At 38.3% G+C, this 21,553-nt stretch overlaps 1 protein-coding gene across 1 annotated transcript; it reads left to right on the forward strand.

Annotated features, from left to right (window-relative positions):
• Positions 1 to 17,581: 17,581 nt before the first annotated feature.
• Positions 17,582 to 19,810, forward strand: LOC148037352 (uncharacterized). The gene has a single exon (XM_087677096.1). The coding sequence runs from the start codon at positions 17,582 to 17,584 to the stop codon at positions 19,808 to 19,810; it is 2,229 nt and encodes a 742-aa protein (XP_087533222.1).
• Positions 19,811 to 21,553: the final 1,743 nt, after the last annotated feature.

Below are 21,553 nucleotides of genomic sequence, written 5' to 3' on the forward strand. Positions count from 1 at the left end.
TTTCAAGCAAGCACCTATAGCTATCTCTCACCTAGCCAACACACCTTCGATATCCTATCGGGGTGTAGCTTACCTCGATGCCCGAATGAGTTGCCTCCTCCCTCAAGCACACCATGCTATCTCTCACCTAGTCGACGCACCTTCGCTATCCTACCGAGGTGTAGTGAGCTTACCTCGATGCCTGAATGAGTTGCCTCCTCCCTCAAGCACACCAGTAACTTCACGATTCTTGATGCAAGCTCAAGCATCCTAAAGCCTCCACCTCCAAGCTCCATCCTGCGTAGTTGCGCACACGACGAGAGAAGAGAAGAGAAGAGAAGAGAAGAAGAAGAGAGGAGATGGTGGAGAGCTTCACCTCCTCCTCGATCCCTCATACTCTTGCACTCCCTCTCTCAAGCACACACAAGCAAGCAAAGAGAAGAGAAGAAGAGAAGAAGAAGAAGAGTCTCTTGTTTCCACACATGAATGAATGAGCTCTTCATTCACTTTTCAACTTAACCCTAAATTTCCTTTTGGGGGTTCATCCCTTATCCCCTTTTTACATGACCGGTCATTGTCACAAGGTCCTTTTTTTCATTCCCTTCTACTCGGCCTATTTCTTTGGCCTATGCCCGTCTACACTTTTACAATTTGCATAGGAGGGAGCCTGGCGCTCTTTTACAAACATTTTGGGGTGCCTTTTACTTTAAAATGCACTTTTTCCTTTAACTTGATTTTAGATGCTATCCTTGCGTCTTTGCTTGTTCTCCGTCCTGCTTCTTCCATTGCCTCCGTATTTTAATTTTTTTTTCATCCGTCTCGAGCTAGGGTTAACATTTAGCAACGAGTGTGGAAATGCCTAGAAATTCTCCAATCAAGGAAAAGTCACCATTCAAGGTTCCTAGATTATCTCATATCACAGAGGTTTCTCCCTTAGAAAGGCTCCTAGACTTTCTTCTTTAGAATGGTATAGAGTTATCTTACTATGGAACTGCAAAGCATATTTTCAACCTTGAGTGGGATATTGACCATGTATTGAACTCTTACAATAAGTTTTTTATGGATGAGTTTGCTGATTTTGAAGGTCTTGCATCTCCTGTGGTTGAAAAGGATGCAAAGGAATATGTGCATATACTTATTAGGAGCTCACCCTGAGAGAAACCTTTGTTTTCAAGGAAGTGTACATCTCGTTCTCTTGAAACACCATATTGGGGAATATGGGAATTTCCCATAAGTTTGAGATACATGGTCAAATATTTGGATTTGTCATAACTTGAACACTATAGCTCCAAATTGAGCGCTCTATAGCTCAATAGATTCCATTTTTCAAGTGCTTTCCAATGATAGGTCACATCACATGGTTTTGAGAAACTTATGGGCATGTTATCTGGGTGCCACCTTTTTAGTATTCAAAAAATGGGAATTGAGAGATTCCCAAACTCACTAATATTGTGTTTTGACAGGTTTTGTGCACCAGATTTATTTTGTTCTTTTCATTCTAGGAAATGTAGGCTTATGTCAAAAGCAACCGCATTCAATGCTTATACTCTTGTTAAATATCCTGTCAAAGCTGATGAACAACAATTAGAGGATCCAAAAATTTCTAGCTTTTTCCTTTTGGATAACGTGGAAAATGACAAGGATGTAGAGAAATGTTTGGACCCTGAGCAAGAAGCATATATTATTGGCAAGCTAGATGTTGTCCAATTCAAAGATGAGACCATTCTTGAAGAAAACCATGTAAATGTGGATATTGTATGTGACTCTTCTTTCTATTTTGTTCCTTCCCTTCCAACTTTCCTTATCAAGGACAAGGAATACATACGACTATTAGACATCCAAAGGCTTTTCAATCTTATGAAGGATTTTTGTTTAGTGATCATTGCAGAGGCTTCTAATGCTGTAAATGACATTGTTGATGTCAAAAATGAATCCAAAGAAGAGTTGCTTAAACTGGATATTTAAATTACAAATGACAAGTTTATTGAAGTAGGGGATGTCATTTCTCTTTGTTTTGACAAGGCAAAGAAAGCTAAGAAAGAGTATGGGATTATTGATGTGAGGAGTTCAGCCGCCTTCAAGATCTCGACTTAAAATTTCCAATTTGGAAGAGAGGAGTCGGAGTATGTTAAAGAGTTGGAAGATACCAACAATCATTAATTAATACATGAAATCCAACTAAGCTAGAGAATGATGAAAATCAATTGGTACTATTATCTCCAATTTTGTAAGATACATTAATATGTTTGATTTCAACATTCATTTGACATTCTTTTTTTTTTGTAGTTGGAGATTGAAGATTTTGATAACTTCTTGGGATGGGATAAAGGGTTGAGAGCTAGTATTAGTTCATTGAAAGATGTTGTACTTGGCCACTACTTAGCAAAGGATTGATCCCCATGTTTTCTTGGTATTTCATAACATCTTCTCAGAGGAAGCAACATGGCCTATGCTATGTATCAAGGCACTTAAAAGGCTACTTGCCTTCTCTGGGGATTACAGTACAATGCACCACAAGGTGATGTTTTTGGAGAAGATTGCAACAATTAGGATTTTTGGTTATGATCCTAGTTTCTCTGCTTGTAACATTTGTCGTTATCCCACATGGCTCTCTCCAATGCTCCCAAGTAATCCTCACCTATTTTCTTGTATGGTTTTCTAAAAAGCATCTAGCTTTTGAGCCTTCCATTGAGACATCAACCAAGACATCTCTTGTTTTTCCTGAAAGTGTTGGATCTTTTCTTAAGTAAACTTGACCTCCATCACAACCCATTTTGGAGAATAATACCTCACACTTGTCAATACACTCATTTGATAAAGACATGGGCTTAATTGAGTATGCATAGTCAAGATGCAACCTGAGAAGTTTATCAAAAATTCTAATCTCTGCATGCAAAGTACATATATGAACATTTGTAAGAGGAATTGAAAGAATGGAACCCATATATTTTTATTTTTTTTATATTTACTTAGATCTATAGAGTCTCTAGTAGTTAGGGCTCTTCTTGCAAGGTGCAAGTTGCTCCAACCTTTAGACCTAACACTTTCCATGTAATAAATACAAGGATATTTTGCATTTGCCCCATTATATATTTCAAACATACATTTGATAGTTTTTAAGACATCACTCATGTACCATTCCATATTAAAATTACCAACCCCATCAGCCACCAATATTTCTCCATCACTTTGCGACTTAATAATGTTTGGAATACCTATATGAGTGAAGAACCATTTTAGTGTTCGATGATCCTCAATTGGTACCTGGGTTGTACCAACCCACCAAATCTCCATCTTAGTCTGGAACTTGTGCATTGGAGCTTGATCCCCACCATTGTTGTAGTCCAATACCATGTTCATGATGCAAATGCTAACTCTTTTCATATTTTTTCCTTTTTGAATATATGCTTCATCTAACTTCAAGGCAAACTTCAAAACACCATGGCATTCCTCTAACGTGAGTCTATACATGTGAACCATTACAATCTACACTCTTCTTAGATCAACCCACATATTGTTAAATGCATTATATTCAAAACTAGATTTTCTTTTTGTCTTTTCGTATGGCATAGACACTTCAATATGAATGTATTTCCCAAAAACATATGGAATCTTATGATTCATGGCAGTCCTTGCAACCAATACTATAAGGGCTTGAGGCAACCCAAATGCAGTTACTCTATTACATTTAAGATTTTTAAACCATAATCTAGTGATAGAAAAATAACCTTTTTGACTTATACCCACAGTATTACATGTCTCTACAATTTCGTTTGGCTTTAATGTGTCTTTAAGTCCTTTACCAATTCTTTAAGAGTTAGGCATCTCAAATCCGCATTCTGTGAGGTGACTTAAGAATACTCAAAATATCATTCTTATTCATGGTCTCTTTTAAAAGACTAATTCTCTCCTCACTCTCTCGAATATTAATGCCTGATATGTTAAAGACATATTTCTTTGCAAGATTTAATATTCTTTTCTTTACTCTCTCACACAAGCTACTTATATTTTTTAATGGTCTCTTTCTCTCTCTAAATCTTATTAGAGTTTTCTTTAAGTGTGCTAGATTGTCTTCTAATGACTTATTAGCATTTTCTAGAACGTCAATCTTATTTGTAAGCTCAAAAATGCTTGTCTGTGTAATTAATAATATTTTTTTCATTTCATTCATTTGAGCCATGTATGTGTAGGATGCAGAGTATAACCTTTGACAATAGCCAAGCATCCCATTAGAACCTTCCCCAACATACCTCATGTAGTCATGAATATTAAAAAAATTAGGAGGTTTACCTGTTGAAGGATCCTTGGGATAAATATTTCCATTCACCCACAAATCTATATATTTCTTTCCTTGAGATCGCAATCTATTGACCTCCATCTCATTTGTTAGTACTCGACAATGTATACTTCTCAGAGATGAATTAAATTGGATCTAGTTGGATGGTAAGTTTGTACTTGCATATGCTCACATCTGTATTACTTGTAGAGGTATTGCTAAACATTTTAGCAGATCAATGATAAATGAATCTCACAATGATAAGAAAGTGAGCACAAAGAAGAAAGTGGTGAAAGAGAATGGTGAAAGAGAGTGTGAAAAGAAGATGCACGAGTAGACAAACATGATATAGGTGGTCATTTCTCAAAAATACAAATTCTCCCAAGTTTCAAGACAAAAACGGTCAAAAAGGTGACCCTGACATAAATTAAAGATGAGGAGCAATTAATGGTTGACCTCTTCAATGAATTAAACACTCTCATTAATCACATCCGATCAACCAAATTTGGCTATTTCATTCTTCCAAAATCTCAACTAAGTAGCAACTTAATCATTTTCTTACAAGTGCCTTTTTTGAAGCATTTTTTGCCCTAATGTAAAAATCTTCGTGCTTTCACATCCCCAATTGAGAGTTTCTTTGGCATGTCTCAACCATCCTTTGACCTTTTCTTATCTCTTTCAATCTTCACATTTTCACCATACAAACCAATGTCTAATAATGCCTTCTTAAGTGTTGCAATTGCCTTGGCTTGTGTAGATCTAGGTCGCATTGTCTAAGCAAAATATATAAACAAGAAAAGTAATTTCTCAATGATCTTGCACAAACCATGCATTGTGCAAATATGGACTTGAGACAAGGCAAGATCTAGAACTATTCTCAAATTTGGATCTTTGAGGTGCCTATTGGGTGCCTTTTTCCAACTCCTTTTGTCAACTTCCTTTCCAACACGCAAGTAATATATGAATGGGCTCTTCGAATTGGCCCCTTTTGAGGCATTGTACATGCACTTTAGGTTCTTCGAATCACCTACTAGATGTCACTCTACTTTGAATCTTCCAAATCCTTCCATGTCCAAGATTCTCCTATTCATTTTCTCACTAACAATTTGGAGTACATTTATCTTGTGAAAAATCCAATGCAAGGTTTCAAAATTCTCATACGTAACCTAGAATATACATGTATTATAAGCATGTGACACAACAATAATATTAGCATAAGTAAACTTCTAATTTAAAATATGTTTCTTACCTCAAAGGACCCTAGAGAGAATATATTGTTCTCAAACTGGACACTAAACCATTTTGGATTGTGCTTTGAATTGTTGGATTAAGTGCTCTATTCATCAAGGTGACAGTGACTCGTTCTAGCTTTTTATCGTTCACAATCTGGCACTCATCGAGCTTGAGTAAAAATGTTAGGAGGCCATCACATTCATGTGGAGTCACCTTTTAAAAAAATAATTGAATAGAGTATAACTGTAGGGCCTCCAAGTTGTAAAATATATTGTTGTATTTGTTGTAAACCATCGCCTCGTCCCTGGTGCCAAATGATATGTATCTTCAATATGAAATGGAGCTCCAAGAGTTGTAAAACTTGATCATTCACTTGTTTTTGCATTTTTTTAAGTGATGTTGGGTGGTTTGGCAATATCGATCCTTCCAACTTAGATTCCTTCATCTTTGTATAAAGAGATTTGTAAATAGTTGTATATCCTCTGCTAAATATACCTGCCTCATCCAACAAAGCTTGCATATCACTTGAGCTAAGTTGACTCCCTCTTAGGGAAATCTCAATCTTCTCGTTTGCAAGATTTCGATATTTTGAATCCTTCAAGATTGCTTCGGATAGCTTCCTTATTTAGAATCATTTTAAAGTGTTCAATTGATACCTCCATGGCGCTTGAAGTCATCTCTTCATTGGGTTGTAAGATATCTTCTATTCACAACAAAAAATTTCACTTATCATAAATTATTTTACAAATACTTTATGAGATGGAGAAAAAAGTAACAAAGAGCTTAATTACTCCATATATGTATTCTTTTCTTATGAATATTTCAAAGTTTATGCATCATTTGCAAACCCCCTATATTTTTTCTTTAAGCCTTGATTGATCTCTCTATTTTTCCAACTCTAAAATAGTCTCCTTGTTCTACAGTAATTTGTGCTTGCATTGCTCTAATGTTTACCTAAAACTCCTTCTCTAATTAATCTATTTCTAACTTGTGTACATTGCTAATGGCATCCAAATGTTGAGAATATCCTAAGAGGCCATTATAACCATTTCCAATGAATCTTACTAAGGATGTAATATCCTTGAATGGAGGCACAAATTTATGCAAAGGATCTTTTGGATACAATTTCCTATCAATCCATAGATCTATATTCCTCTTTCCTTGCAATATACAAAGTTCTTTGGATGTAGAAGACATGAGAAAAGATTTGTTTTTATTACTTAATGGCTCATACTCACGATCAAGCTCAACATGGAGGTGACATGCCTCTCTCCTATATCTCTTTGATGATGATTGGACACCATCATCTCCCTTTGTGATCTTGATTCCACCCCAGCCATCCCTATTGATTCCACCCCAGCTATCTCCATTTTGTGATGTTGATTTAGCTCTCATTTAGCTTCATCCATCCTTTTTTGTGATATTTGTGAAGTTTCTTTTAAAAAAATGAGGGAGAATATATGGAAATCTTCCAAACATAATGTGGCGGGCATAACTTAGGGCTTCACGTAGTCTTTTGGCTCATCTTTTGATAACAAGAGACTATGACATTAAATCCAATCAATTCAAATATGAGCCATCAAGTTTTGAGTATTAAGCACTTATTTCTGAGAACTGATCACTAAACTCTTAACTAAGGGTAATTGACAACTTAAAGGCTATGAGCTAATTTGTATATTTTGAAAGAAAAAAGAAAAAATCTTGATATTTTTAAAATTTTAGCCATTTTCATTTATTTTTGAATTATCTCTCTCTATGCTGAGGTGGAATTTCTTACAAGACTCAAACTTGAATCCAAATCTCCCCGAATGGAAGCGCTCGAGTGTATGATGAAATTGATTATCATTAATTTTATTACTAATAATCATGTATTTGTATATTGCAAGTTGAAATTTATATTAGATTCAAGACATGTAAGGTAAACGAATCCAAGCATGAATCACAATGGCCTCCACTACTAGAACCGCTTCGTGGCCCACAATGTATTCTAAGAGCTAAGGGCATTGCCCCTACTACCACATATGAAGTTGGTGAGCCCTCTCATGTTCATGATGAGCCTCTCTTGAGTTCTCACATCATCCATGTAGCCAACCTTTGAGAGAAGACAAGCATGGGCAATGTAGACAAAGAGACAAGAGTACAAGAATGTTTCGAGAATGAAGTGGTCTTCTCTTTCTATGGGCACCTATGCATAGACCTTCCAATGTATCCCGAGCTTGACATGGACCTGTAGGACTGGTTGTATTTGCCTCCACTTATCAAATTCATTGAAAATTTGCTTTTATTGAAACTTTAGTATGTGCTTTTTAAGTAGCATCCTTTTTTGCAAAGGGTGTGCTATTGTATTTTACCTTCACCCTTCTATTGATTAGGCTAACATCATGTTTTGACTGTGTACGTTACTATTAACGATCCAAAGAGTAGGATAACCTAAGGGATGATAGATGAGGAGCTAAAGAGATCTTCACATGTATGTTTCTAAATCAAATGGTATGCTCTAGGGATATGGTAGAACAGGAGTTGTCTCAATCATCATCTAGGCATTCTACGTATTCTACCTAAGTACGCTCAGATGCATTCTTTTCCAATAGGAAAATTTGTCACTCTAGACTAGTCATGAAGGGAGGCTCAAGGACAGCTCATTTTGGGGGTGGTTTCAAGGGGTGCTATGGAGATGTAGATGTTTGATCCCATGGCCGGTTGAACGATATATTGAGTATCTAGACTTCATTGTATCAGAAAAGGGAATCTCTGTGGATCCTGCAAAGGTTAAAGATGTACAAGAATGGCCCCCACCAACCACTATTAAGGAAGTGCATAGCTTTCTTGGTCTAACAAGATGGTATAGAATCTTCATCAAAGATTACACCTTAGTTGTAGCACCCCTCACAGATCTACTAAAGAAGCAGGTTGCCATAGTGTGGACAGCCACCACTGAACAAGCAAGCTTTGACCAACTCAAACATAGCTTAGTAGCAGCGCCAATTCCGAAGCTCCCAGACTTGAGCAAGGAGTTCAAAGTTGTTATAGATAACAGCTCACTTGCACTAGGTTGTGTACCATTGCAATCATTTCCGTACCAGTTATAGAGAGGATAGTTCATATGCGTGATATGGAGATACCAATGCAGTGTCCCCATCTCACTGGTTGAGTGGACACCTATCAACTCCAGGATGGTTTGCTACTTCTATAGAGATATCTACTCCCTTGACTCTAGGTTTCACTCAACCATTGACAGGTGGCACCCCTATGGGTGATACTCCCAAAGATACCACCCCTACAGGTACACCAAATGGATAGGGATCTCCTGATTATGCCTAGAAGCATAGTTATAGGTGGGAGAGGGTGCACCTTAGATGTACCCTTGAAGGGTACAAATACCTAATGGATGAGAAAGTCGGTGCCATGTTCATGAATGATGAGGGGAGGAGGGTGATGGCACACATGAGAGAGGAATTGTGCCAACAAGTATTTAGGCAGAACATTCAAGACCATTGAAAAAATATACTAGAGGGGAGCAAGGACTATGTGGTAGCATCCTTGCACAAGTAGTTCCCAGTACCTACAATGACAAACCAGTTTTCTAGAAGATGGATGATGGATTGTATATGTGCATATATGTCACATAGATGATCAAATATGTGCAAGGCAATCAAGAGTTGTGCTCCAAATCTTGAGCAATTGGACACAAATGATTGGCAGAGACTCAGGGAGGAGGTCATAGACTCTCCAGGATGATGGTGGTTAATAACAAGAGGTATCGAGGGCACGACTGGAGGTAGCAGTGACCATGTATCATCTAGGAAGTGGCAAACATAGAACTTGAATTTTGTAATCTTTGTTTTGGTTTTGTTTACTTTCTTATTTAGTATACTACTTGTACTAATAACCTTATTTCTAACAATGCTTCTTTATTTTCCTTGTAGCACTTGATCACAAATTGCAATCCTACAAGTTTGAAGACTCTGTATGCAGAGAGACATGGTCTCACTGCAGCCATCGATAGATTATATGCACACAACGGCCCAATAAGTCATGTCTCTTTATTTTTTTAGTTATTAGTTTTTTTGTGATGCATTATACATTGTGGATTTATCTCATGTTGTTTGTATTGCAAAGTCCGTTTGACACTCCATTGCATCGAGACAAGCTCTCAGACGGTGAGGAGCTATAGCAACTGCTTGGATTTGTAGAGTGCACATCCTTTCCTTTTTTGGTCCTATGATCCATATAGGCTCCTTCTATGTAGCTTTCCTTGGATATATTTATCATTATTTGTATGGAATCGCATTTTGCGATATTTATCGGTACATTTCTCTATTTATTGTTGACTCTCCTCCCTATCATTCCATGTAGTTTTATGAGATATCATCATCGATATTGTACTTATTTAAATATTGAATCAACGACCCTTTCTTTCCAACATATCACAATGTATGTTTTTTAATAACAATTTTGTACTCAATTTATAAATGCTTTATGGAACATTGTTCAATACATGGGGCTAGAAGGGTAGCAAGGCAGCATGCCCTACCACCTTCCTTTTTCTTTCTTTGCAAGCATCACTATTAGCATCACAAATAAATTGCACATGTCACTATCTAAAAAGAAAATATTTAAAAATGATTATTTTTAGATTGTAAATGAAATAGTATTTGCCTCTTTTGGCTATCAAGCTATGCATATCATTGCATGCATATCATGTGTGAGTAATATGTATGCTTCTTCTGTAATATTTCATTATAAATCTTTAGAAAGTGAGCTTTGATAAGAAACAAGTCTTTTGTGAGAATATCAATTTGAGAAGCCCCATTTGTATATTTTTGTGAACAAGATGAAGCCTTGTGAGCTTTGTAATCATGAGAGCTAGTGCATGTATAATTCTATTTTAGTAATGAGCAAGATGAAGCCTTGCGAGCTTTGTGTAATGTGCCCACCTAACAACTATCCATAGCAGTTCATCGAGAAACGAATCTAGGCGTCACCACCTGGCACTCCCATGGAATGTTCCAAGGTTTGTCATCTAGGGTTTCCTGAGTCCGCCTCTCAATGGAACATTCGCGGCCGAACCCACTAGGATCGACCTGAAATCTAGGTTTCTAGGAGTCAAGGTCTCTTGACAGTATTCTAGCGTCGGATTCTGGACATCCTACTTTACGTAGAGATACCCAACCCGAAGTAGATCCATGCGGCACTTGATTCAAGGAGAATGGGAAACGAGAGGGATGTGCCGCTCAACCTCTCTGCCCGTAAGGCATAGCCCCATCGTGGTCCCCTAAAACGGCATGAATCGGGTTCTAACCTAACCTTACCTAAGGGTCAAACGACGGAAAAAAATCCTTGTGAGAAGCCTTCCAGTTCTCTGGAACCACCCTACCGTAGGACGGACCCATAAGGGGTTCCACGCACCCGCTTCCCTTGATAGCTTTAGTTTTCTAATTAGGTCCTATCATATTTATGTGTGACATTCAAAATCATCTTCCTTAATTAAACCCTTTAGGGAACAAGGTTCGTTCTTGTAAGTTACGTCACAGACGAGAATACAGAACAAGCAGTCCTTTGACAAACAAGTTCCTTAAGTTATCTCGAGTTAATCTTTGTCTCCTGCCTATACAAGAGAATTATGTATCCCTTCTGTCCGACAGAAGTACCCAGTCCAAATCACATGGCACCATAATTTCTATCCAGTATCTAGAATAGGATCTTCCAATGCCTCTAGACGTTGTGCTCGCGGCAGTCTACAGCTCCGTCGGCAAGGGGTGTCTAGAGCTCCACTCACCCCAAGCGACCTAGGAGTGAGACACACTTTCCGTGGTTGGCCTTTTCACCACTCGACCTTCGGCCCGTGAATCGAGTAGTGCCATCTCGAGTTGAAAGGCGACGTGACCTTGGAGATTATCCACCCGCGCAAAATATCCTTCCTTAATTAATCCAATTAAGAACCAAGCACAATCAAGGAAATCAGCCTAATATCATCTTCCAAGAAGGGCATTCTTTTATTCCCATGGCAACTTGTCATTACTTACAGACCCTTGCCATGCATTTACCATCAAACACAAGCACTTGGAATAATCATCCAATTCACATCCCACAATCAGTTTAATGCAAAAGCATTTTTTAAGACGATGTTAGATCAATTCAACAAAAATAATGATAACCTTTTTCAACATTGCAGGAACAGTCGCGATAACCTTCCATCGCATACTTGCTCTCCCCCCTTAGGGTCTAAGCAATTTCATGCAAAATCTACTTAACACTTTGGCTAAGACACATGCCAAGGTCTTATACAACTATGCGAGAATGTAAATTCTATTGAGCACTTATATTGATCAATAACCTAACTCTCTTCTCGGTGAGTTCGAAAGCATTGGCCTTTCCTTTGTCTCAGGTTTCCCTTGAGCTCTCTACTTGCCTTTGAGGCCCGGAGCTGTCTGTATCTAACCTAATTCCCATATTTGGATTGATAGACATAATGTTTATCGGGCGGATCCCAAGGCAACTTAGTCTCTAATCCTTATGTTCATTGTTTGTACGAGTTAAGTACAACGTTAAGATTCCCAATCTAATGGCATGAGCTACTAGTGAGAGTTTGGTCAAGGTCTAGAGCTTCGTAAATAAATCTCTTCTAGAATAAGTTGCTTTCCATGCAATCTATCAAACATACGAGTTGTGACATATACCTTTGAAATTACAAAAATTGCACCTACTATTGCAAGGACAGAAAAACTGACAATGCTTAAATCTTTTATGAATTCATCGTACAACATTTAAATACAATGGTCTTCTCCTAATACGCGCGTTTGGGGAATTCAGTCTATCAAATACTTGCAATGCAATTTATCCTTCTTAATGTCCTATCCTCGTATGGATCTAATGCATCTCATGCGGGACTCAAAGTAAGCATTTATCAAACTAGAAATACGTTACTTACCACTAGTACCACAGTTGGATGGGCGGTGATGTACTCGCTCAAGGCTTTCGTTGCGGGATTGCCACCTAGGTGCGACAGCTTTCTCTTGGGTGCCATCCCTGATCTCTTCTCTTTTAGATGTGCTTTACACAAGACTTCCGCATCTTATATTCAATTAGTGAGGGCCAATTGGGGAGCAAGATGAGCTTGCAGTCGAGGGATAATCATGTGGAAACGAAGTATTGGTCCGCAGCGAATGGGAGAGAAGGTATGCGTGTGGACACCCTCTACAAAGGGGAAAGGCTCCTTCTTCTTCTCCCTCTCTCTTCCTCTCCCTATCTCTCTCTCTTCTTCTTCTTCTTCTTCTTCTTCTTCTTCTTCTTCTTCTTCTTCTTCTTCTTCTTCTTCTTCTTCTTCTTCTTCTTCTAGATGTGCTTTACACAAGACTTCCGCATCTTATATTCAATTAGTGAGGGCCAATTGGGGAGCAAGATGAGCTTGCAGTCGAGGGATAATCATGTGGAAACGAAGTATTGGTCCGCAGCGAATGGGAGAGAAGGTATGCATGTGGACACCCTCTACAAAGGGGAAAGGCTCCTTCTTCTTCTCCCTCTCTCTTCCTCTCCCTATCTCTCTCTCTTCTTCTTCTTCTTCTTCTTCTTCTTCTTCTTCTTCTTCTTCTTCTTCTTCTTCTTCTTCTTCTTCTTCTTCTTCTTCTTCTTCTCCGTCTTCTTCTTCTTCTTCTTCTTCTCCTCCCTCTCTCCCTCTCTTCTTCTCTTCTTCTTTTTCTTCCCTTCTTCTCCTCTCTCTCCCTCCTCTCAGGCCAACAGCAATTGGGGGGGCAAGAGGTGGTTTATCTCTCATCCCCTTAAGGGAGGGGGGAGGGTTTATATAGGGGAAAGGAGGGTAATATTGGGGGAGGAAAACACAGCAAGGAGGTGGAGTGGTGGTAGTGGTGGTGTTCACTACCCACCATCTGTCACATGACATGGTGGATGGTGCCTAGTCAAGGGCCTAGGGAGGGGTGGTAGGCCCGCGGTCTCCCCCTCCACGTTGATTTGATCATGGCGGCTCGACATCATCATCCTCCCCGCCACTTATTCGATAGCTTTCAATGGCCTGGGGGGGAATAAAAAATTTGCATTTTCCTAAATAAAAAGGGGGGGTTATGCAGAGAGGGGCGGAACGTTACACTTTGTAATCAATATGGGAGCTAGTACAAGTATAATTCCATTTTAGTAATAAGCATTTGATGTTTCTTTTAAACTTTGAGAGTCTAAATCCCATCTTCTTTCACATAGTTCAAATTTTTCGAGCATTTCAAGTTGAATTGTGACATGACAAATAAAATTTAGCCTCTTTTCTTAACTTTCGTTTCGTTTTGTGTATTTGAAAAGCCTCTTTTTAAAAATGATACAAATGGAATACATTTAAAAATTGCAAATTTTCACATCATTTTTTGGATGTTTTAATGAAAATGTGTGGTTTTAAGACAAGTTGTATAAGTAGATTAAAAACTAAAAATCTTCACGTCATTTTTTGGACCTTTTACTTACAATACGTGTGTTTTTTAAAGTTGTACAAAAAGTAGCCAAACTTCTAGGAAATCTTCAATAGGATTCCAAATGTTTATCCTAAGATGAAATAGTTTGCAAAAGTTTGGGACCATGATTGGACTACTGTTGTGAAAAATGTGCTCGTGAACCACATCGCATGAAGTTGGGGATAATGAAGTAGCATGATGGTACTTGCATGCAAAGTTGATTTGTCTATGTGCATGTGTGATATGTTATATATTAGAATGTCAATTTAGAAGAGATAGCGATTTGTAATTTGGTTGCACAAGGGAAGTCGAGTTACATGGCAACTTGTTCCTCTTACAATAACAAGCCACCTAGCATTCCTTCCCACCATTGCTAGTTTATTTCATTCTTAGAGTGGTGTTGCATTGTTGAACTAGCAATATGGTACTTCTTAGCAATCAAGTCAACTAAGCAATAATCTAGAAATATGCTTCTCTATTGCCAAGAAAATTGGGGTGCACATTTGTTGTTTTGGGACCAACCCTTATGATTGGTCCCTCAGACCTCACAAAGAGAGGTCTAACAGGAAGGATAAGTAAAGCCAATGAGTTTGGGGGATCCCTTAGTAATTGCAAAAAACTCTAAGGTTTATCTTGTCAAAGTGAGGTGGTTATACATTGAGTGGTGTTTGCCCAATCGCGCCTTGCCTAGGGTGTGGGGTGTACTTTGATTGGGTGCAATACCTTTACATACCAAAAGGACACACTTTGCAAAATAGTCAAATTTCATAAACATGTAATGATTTTGGTTTTGGTGGCACATGCAAAATTTGTACCTTTCTCCGTGACTTTTTACAATGAGTGGGTGAGACGCCCATCAAAAAGTGGCTAGGACATTTGCCAATTTAGCAAGCAAACAACAGATCATGTGATTTCTCGTATGTATAGGAGAGAGGACACCCAATGTCCCTAGTATAACTACTTTGATTGGTTAATAACTTGGAACATGGGCATCCATAATTGGGTGTGTAAAACAACTTGAATATCAATGTGGAAGTGCTAGACTAGATAGAGGTATATGTGGGGTATGGGGTTGAGTAATGTTGTGGCCCCCAATAGTATGCCATGTGCTCCCCGATTCAAAAGTGTAGGGACTCCAGTAGAAGAGGAAAAGGTGAAGGGTTTTGGAGGACCTTAATTGAGATAGGCTACAACATTACCTTGTGATATGCATCTTCAGTGGCATGCACATGCAAGGCTTCTTTGGGCGTTTTTGGATGAGTTGAAATGAATTCAAGGGCTTTGATCTTTGAGAGCTTAGAACATGAGCAGCTTAAATTTATTTGTGGGTTTGCCTGCATTAAGAGAAAGGCTAGCTAGAAGAATCTTTTTGTAGGTTCACCTCCATCACGTGAAAGATTGGCTAGAAAATGTTTGAGAAATTTTGATTCTGATGGTGGTTTTTTTTGTTTTGGTGGGGGCGGGGGGTGGTAGCATGTGAACATGATCTTGGAGTGTAACAAGATTGAATCAGTGTTCGGGAAAAGGCGGGTTCGCTTCATCCTAGGGCCGGTTCATTTTAGGAGAAAACTCGTTCGATCCAATCTGAGGAGGAATTGTCTACTTGTGCAAAATACATGCGAAAAGGATTTAGGCCAGTTCATCTTTATCATAGAAGGAGAATATCCTTCTCATGATTAAAGTAGAAGGATAAGATCTTTCTAAATATAAATGAAAAAGGATTTTTAATAATACAATATATATATTGTACATTAATATTTAAAATTTAAATTCTAATTTCGAATTAATTATTATTAACATTTTTAAATTTCAATTGTCCAACTTCCAAGTTCCAACTTTAATAACACTAGTGACTAGTTAGTAGTTAGTAGTGTCCCTTGTCAACTTTCAAGTTAAAGTTTAAACGTTTTAAAATTTAGCCTTAATTATAATTAAAGCTGGCTGCTGATGAATACTGTCAGTAAATTGGAGAGAGTGCCAAGTGGAGACTCGAGAGTTCAATGTTCATAACTTCATCATGGCACATGCAAAGTTGCATGTGGCATGCACAATGCAAAGTTCAAACTTTCAGTCTTCAAAAGATGCGTGGCCCTGGGCACTCAGCAGATTCATCATTCCAGAATCCAGAAGAACTTCACACTGCACACTGCACAGCCTCTCAAGTCTCAACTCTCAGCCTTCAGTTCAAAACTTCCTGTAGGGCCCAGGCTGCCTCTCGAGTCTCAGCCTATCGGATTCCAGAACTTCCTGCAGGGCCCAGGCTGCCTCAGTGCCTCTCGAGTCCCAGGACCTGCAGCGGCCAGCCTGCAGGCTGCCTCTCAGACACTCGTGAGTCGTGACTCCACCTGGCACCGTCCAGGTGGCAAGCTCCCGAGTCCCGCCTCCTGGGGTTTCCGCAGCCCACCTCAGACTCCACTGTCCAGAGTCCAGAGCCTCGGCTCTCCACCGTGACCCGTCCAGGCTGCCGCGGCCCGCCTCCTAGGGCCTTGACTCTCCAGAGTCCACGGGTGACGGACCACGCCTCCTGGGGCTGCCGCAGTGCCGCCTCCTGGGGCCTCGACTCTCGAGTCTCCACCGTCCAGGCGATCTCCACACCTCCTGGGGCTTTTGTCTCCTGGGGCCTCGACTCTCCACCGTCCAGGCTGCCGCCTCCTGGCGCTGCAACCTCCACGCCTCCTGGGGCTTCGCCGCTGCGACCTCCACACTCCTGCCCGACGTTGCGACCTCCAGGCTGCGCCGCTGCAACCTCCAGGCTCCCGCAACGACCTCGTGAAGGCTAACTCGTGAAGGTGAGAATCCTTCAATCAATATCCTCTAATAATGAGATAACCATCACCAATATAATTCATCTACATGCTTATGATTACCACAAGCGTAATGTGAATATCAATCCCTCTTGTTTATTTTAGATGTCGAACAAATGCTTTGTTACATTTACTAATGGCTCTTGCATTCCCTTTCTTCAAGAAATTGCTTTATGGATTGAAGCAACTACAAAATGAAACAACACATAGGGTTAGCATGCTAGTAACATGCCTACAAATGCAATCCTATGCTAAGGATATCCGTGTGCACTAAGACAAAAAATTCGTGTGTGTATGTGTGTGTGTGTGTGTGTGTGTGTGTGTGTGTGTGTGTGTGTGTGTGTGTGTGTGTGTGTGTGTGTGTTCTATACACTTTATACATGCACCTAGTATAAACATTGTATACTTGTGTGTGTGTGTGTGTGTGTGTGTGTGTGTGTGTGTGTGTGTGTGTGTGTGTGTGTGTGTGTGTGTGTGTGTGTGTGTGTGTGTGTAATATATGTGTGTGTGTGACATACGTGAAGGTGAGAGAGTGTGTGTGTGTGTGTGTATATAATATATATGTGTGTGTGACATACGTGTGCAATGTGCATTGTGTGTATATGTGTGTTAGTGAAAGCTTAAAGGCAAAATGTTAGTACTAATTTTTATTTTTATTTTGCTATGTGGTTGTTAATAGGTTAAAAAGCTTTGTGAGACATTGTAGTTTGAAGATAGAGGCTGGCTGTTGGAGGAGCTTAGATTTTCAAAGGGAACGAACGCCTAACAAAAGGTAGAAAATTTCAACGATTATAAGAAACACGGTAAGATTGCAACCACTCTTTTTAACTTTGAGAATGGCACCTAAATTGAAAGATAAGAGACAAGGAAACCTTCTTGCATGGGTTGGGGTTGAAAACATTGCCAAGCATCCTTCTAAAAAGTTAAAAGAAAATACGGATAATATTGGGGGCTCAACTTCAATTAATGTGTTATCTTCAAATGAATCATTCGATAACATGTCACTTGAAGAAAGGGCTGAATTTGAAAGGAAAAAAGAAGGACGCTTACTTTTTCAAGAGGATTGGCTAGACCAATTTAAATGGCTCGTTTATGATAGAGATGAAGTAAAAATGTTTTGTGAATTTTGTTTGAAGTATCCTCATCCACATAGTGCATATTCAAAAGGGGGATCTATAAATTTTAAAATTAGCAACTTAAAATCCCATGTTCGCACATCATGTCATAAGTTTGCTATGCAAGCTATTTTACTCAAAGGAAAAGACTCAATTGAAAAGAGTGTTAAAAAAATAAGAGAAGTAAAAGATGAGGCATTACTTTCATTATTTAGAACGGCATATTTGATTGCAAAGCAAAATTTGCCATTTTCTGTGTTTCCTGACATGATAAGCTTATTGCAAGATTGCCATGCACCATACACTACTAGTCTTTATAATGATGATAAGGCATGTGCTGAAATGATTTTTTGCATGGCATCGTCTCTTATGAAAAGTACAATAGAAAAGGTTTCAACTAGTCCATGGTTTGGTGTTTTAATTGATGAGTCAAATGATATCTCCTCACATGGACATATGGTTATTTATTTATCATATCTCGAGGCTGATTGTGTTCCTAAAACAAGCTTTTATGGTATCATACGTGTGCATGATGGCAATGCAAGATCTTTGTTTGAGGCTATTATTAAAGAGCTAAAGAAATGTAAGCTAGATTTATCTAGATTTGTTGCATTTGGGTCTGATGGATGTTCCACAATGGTAGGAAAGGAGAATGGTGTCCAGGCCTTATTGAAAAAACACGTTAATCCATTTTTAACATCAATTCATTGTGTTGCCCATCGTAGTGCCCTTGCAATATCTAGTGTAGCAAAAGAGATGCCTTATTGCAAAAAGCTAGAAAAACTTATTAATGCTATAGCTTCGCATTTTAATGTTAGCACGAAGAGATTAGAAGGGTTGCAAGCTATGCAACAAGATTTGGCATGTCCCATTCTTCGACTTGAGCATACTTTTGATGTGAGATGGTTAAGTAGATATAGAGCTATTAGTAGAGTGTGTAAGTCTTTAGATGCAATACTTGATATCACTAAAAGAGAGGCATTGCATATTTATGAAGAATTGGTTGAGTTTGAGTGTGTTTATTGCTTACATTTCTTAGCTGATATTTTGAGAGGTTTAACAACACTAAGCCAAATGTTTCAAAAAGACTTTGTAGATGTCACCACTATAGATAGTCTTGTAAAGAACGAAATTGTATCCATAACACAATATTACATTGATTGTCCTCCTTTTGATGTGAATGCATTAACTATTGGAGTATATGGATATGATATCCTTCCAGACTATGGGCCTGAAAAGGGATATTTATATACATTAAGAGGTGCTTTACATGGGAAGAAATTTTATGAGCATGATTTAAAACGTAAAATTAATGGAGAAGACTTTAACAGGGCCTTAGAATTTCAAGTTGCTTTTGCCAATTCAATGGTAAGTAACTTGAATTCTCGATTTCAAGATAATTCTATATTTAATTGTTTAAAAATACTTGTGCCTGCACAACATCCAATACATGAGAAGGCCTTAAAAAACTATGGAACCCAAGAGATAGATCAATTAACTTCATATTATGGTTTTCCTAAAAAGCTAAATATAGAAGAATTCCCTGCAATGATAGAAGTTGACGAGTTTAAGAAAGAATTTAGAAATTTTAAGCATCAAGCTTCTAGAGATTGGATACGATTCACATTGTTAGAAATAACTTCAACACTTGCTTGCAATAGTATGTGGAGGGATGCTTATCCGAATATTCTTACTCTTTGTCAAGTAGCTCTTGTCCAATGTTCGAGCATTGCTATTTGTGAGAGAGGTTTTAGTGCTCGAACTGTGATAAAGAGTAAGCTTCGTAATCGTTTGGAGATTAAGAGTTTAGATGCATTAATGAAAATCTTTATTGAAGGGCCTTCTAAGTTCACTGATATAGAGTTCATTGAGAGTATGGACTTATGGGCTGAAAAAACACATCGCCATTTATACACAGCACAAGGAATTTGTTCATTGATTTTGCAATAAATTTGCATATTCATAAGAGCAATTGATTTTTTATGGCCTTAGGCCTATGATGATTTTGAAGTCACTATGCATTATTTGCACTTTTGTTGTTTTGATTCTTTTGACTCTTAATCATTTTCCTATGTTAAACTTATTTTTCCCTTGCTTGCTTCTATCTTTTAAATAAAAATCTTTCAATTTGTTTTTAGATCATGCTTGCTTTTATAAAATGTACTTGAACTTTTTTGTTTATAATGTTGGTTGTATTTCATTATGTTCTCTTTTATGTTAGTTTTTTTTTTCTTTTTATATCATGATTGCTTTTAATAAAATGTGTTTTGACTTTTTCTAAACTTTTTTTTTTTGTTTTGCTTAAGTTTTTTTTTCTTTTTGTATCATGATTGCTTTTAATAAAATGTGTTTGACTTTTTCTAAACTTTTTTATTTTTTGTTTTGCTTATATTTTATTATGTTATCTTTTATGCTAGTTTTTTTTTCTTTTTGTTTATTATATGCTTTTAATAGTTAACTTCTTTTCTTTTTGGGTTTCTTTTTTTTTTTTTAACGTTCTCTTTATCTTTGTGCCTATAATGTGTATACTTCTCTGAGGCCATATGGCATAGACCCACTAAGAGACATAGAAACAACTTGCATATATTTGTTTTTATCTATTTAAATTTTAGATATGTAATGTAGATCAAGTTACTAATGATAATAAGGGTTTTGATTTCTAAGGTATAAGAGAAGTAATTGAACAAATTCCAAGGAAAACTTTGAGATAAAAACCCTTTCAAATAATAGAAAAAAATGATTATCCTTTCATTAAAGATTTAAAAAGGAATTTGACCGATTCAATTTGTAGAATCAAGGGAATTGGGCTGATTCGATTTAGAATGTAAAGGTTTTGTAAGGTTCAAATTTTATGAAACCGCCTTAGGTTAAGAGAAGAAGGATCTATGTTAGGCTCACAATTTTTTTTTTCCAGAACCCTGGAGTATACTAGGAATTGGCGCACGTGGATGATGATGACGTGGAAAATCAGGAGGGAAGGGAGGAAAAGAAAAGAGACAGAGAGACTGCAGCGCTCAAGTGTGAACACGAGTCATGGGTTATGATGTGGCAATATATGATTGGAGGAAGGGGCCATTCTTTTCTCCCGTAAGAGACCCCCCCCCCCCCAAACAGCATTTTCCTTTCTTTTTAAATTGTATACGTAAATCTCTATAATAGAGCTGATTATCGCGACGTCGAAGCCTGCATCGTCCTCTCTCTCTCTCTCTCTCTCTCTCTCTCTCTCACCTTGTCTGTCTGTCTGTCGTGTTAATGATCAGATTTCCAACCTCCACACAAGCCCCGACAATGGCGCCCGCCCGCCTTTGCTCGGCCTTCCTTGTGGCCTTCTTCTTCGTCTGCTGCTGCTGCAGCACGCTGGCCTCCGCCTCGCACCATATCACCGTAAACCCGGAGCTCCTCGCCGCAGCTTCCGTCTCCTCCCAACCGCAGCCCTACCGCACTGCCTTCCACTTCCAACCTCTCAAGAACTGGATGAACGGTGAGCCCCGTAGCTTCTTCCATTGCAAAAACTCCTACCTCTTGATCAATACATTGCGAAGACATCAATTCACCTTCGTTTAATCCATCTAACTCGTCAAATTTTCGTTTATCTCCGTTTGCTAATCCGCATTCTTAAATGTTTAGATAGCTCTTTGATGTAGCTTGTACTCGTCTTCATCTGATACTTACCTGTGGTTTTCCTTTTGCGTG

Source organism: Lygodium microphyllum, chromosome 4 (assembly GCF_053477565.2).
Source record: "Lygodium microphyllum isolate KBCC chromosome 4, Lygodium_microphyllum_v1.1.10, whole genome shotgun sequence".
Classification (NCBI taxonomy): Eukaryota; Viridiplantae; Streptophyta; class Polypodiopsida; order Schizaeales; family Lygodiaceae; genus Lygodium; species Lygodium microphyllum.

Excerpts from the sequence above, each read along its gene's own strand:
- LOC148037352 (XM_087677096.1), top strand. The coding sequence starts at position 17,582 with ATGGCACCTAAATTGAAAGATAAGAGACAAGGAAACCTTCTTGCATGG.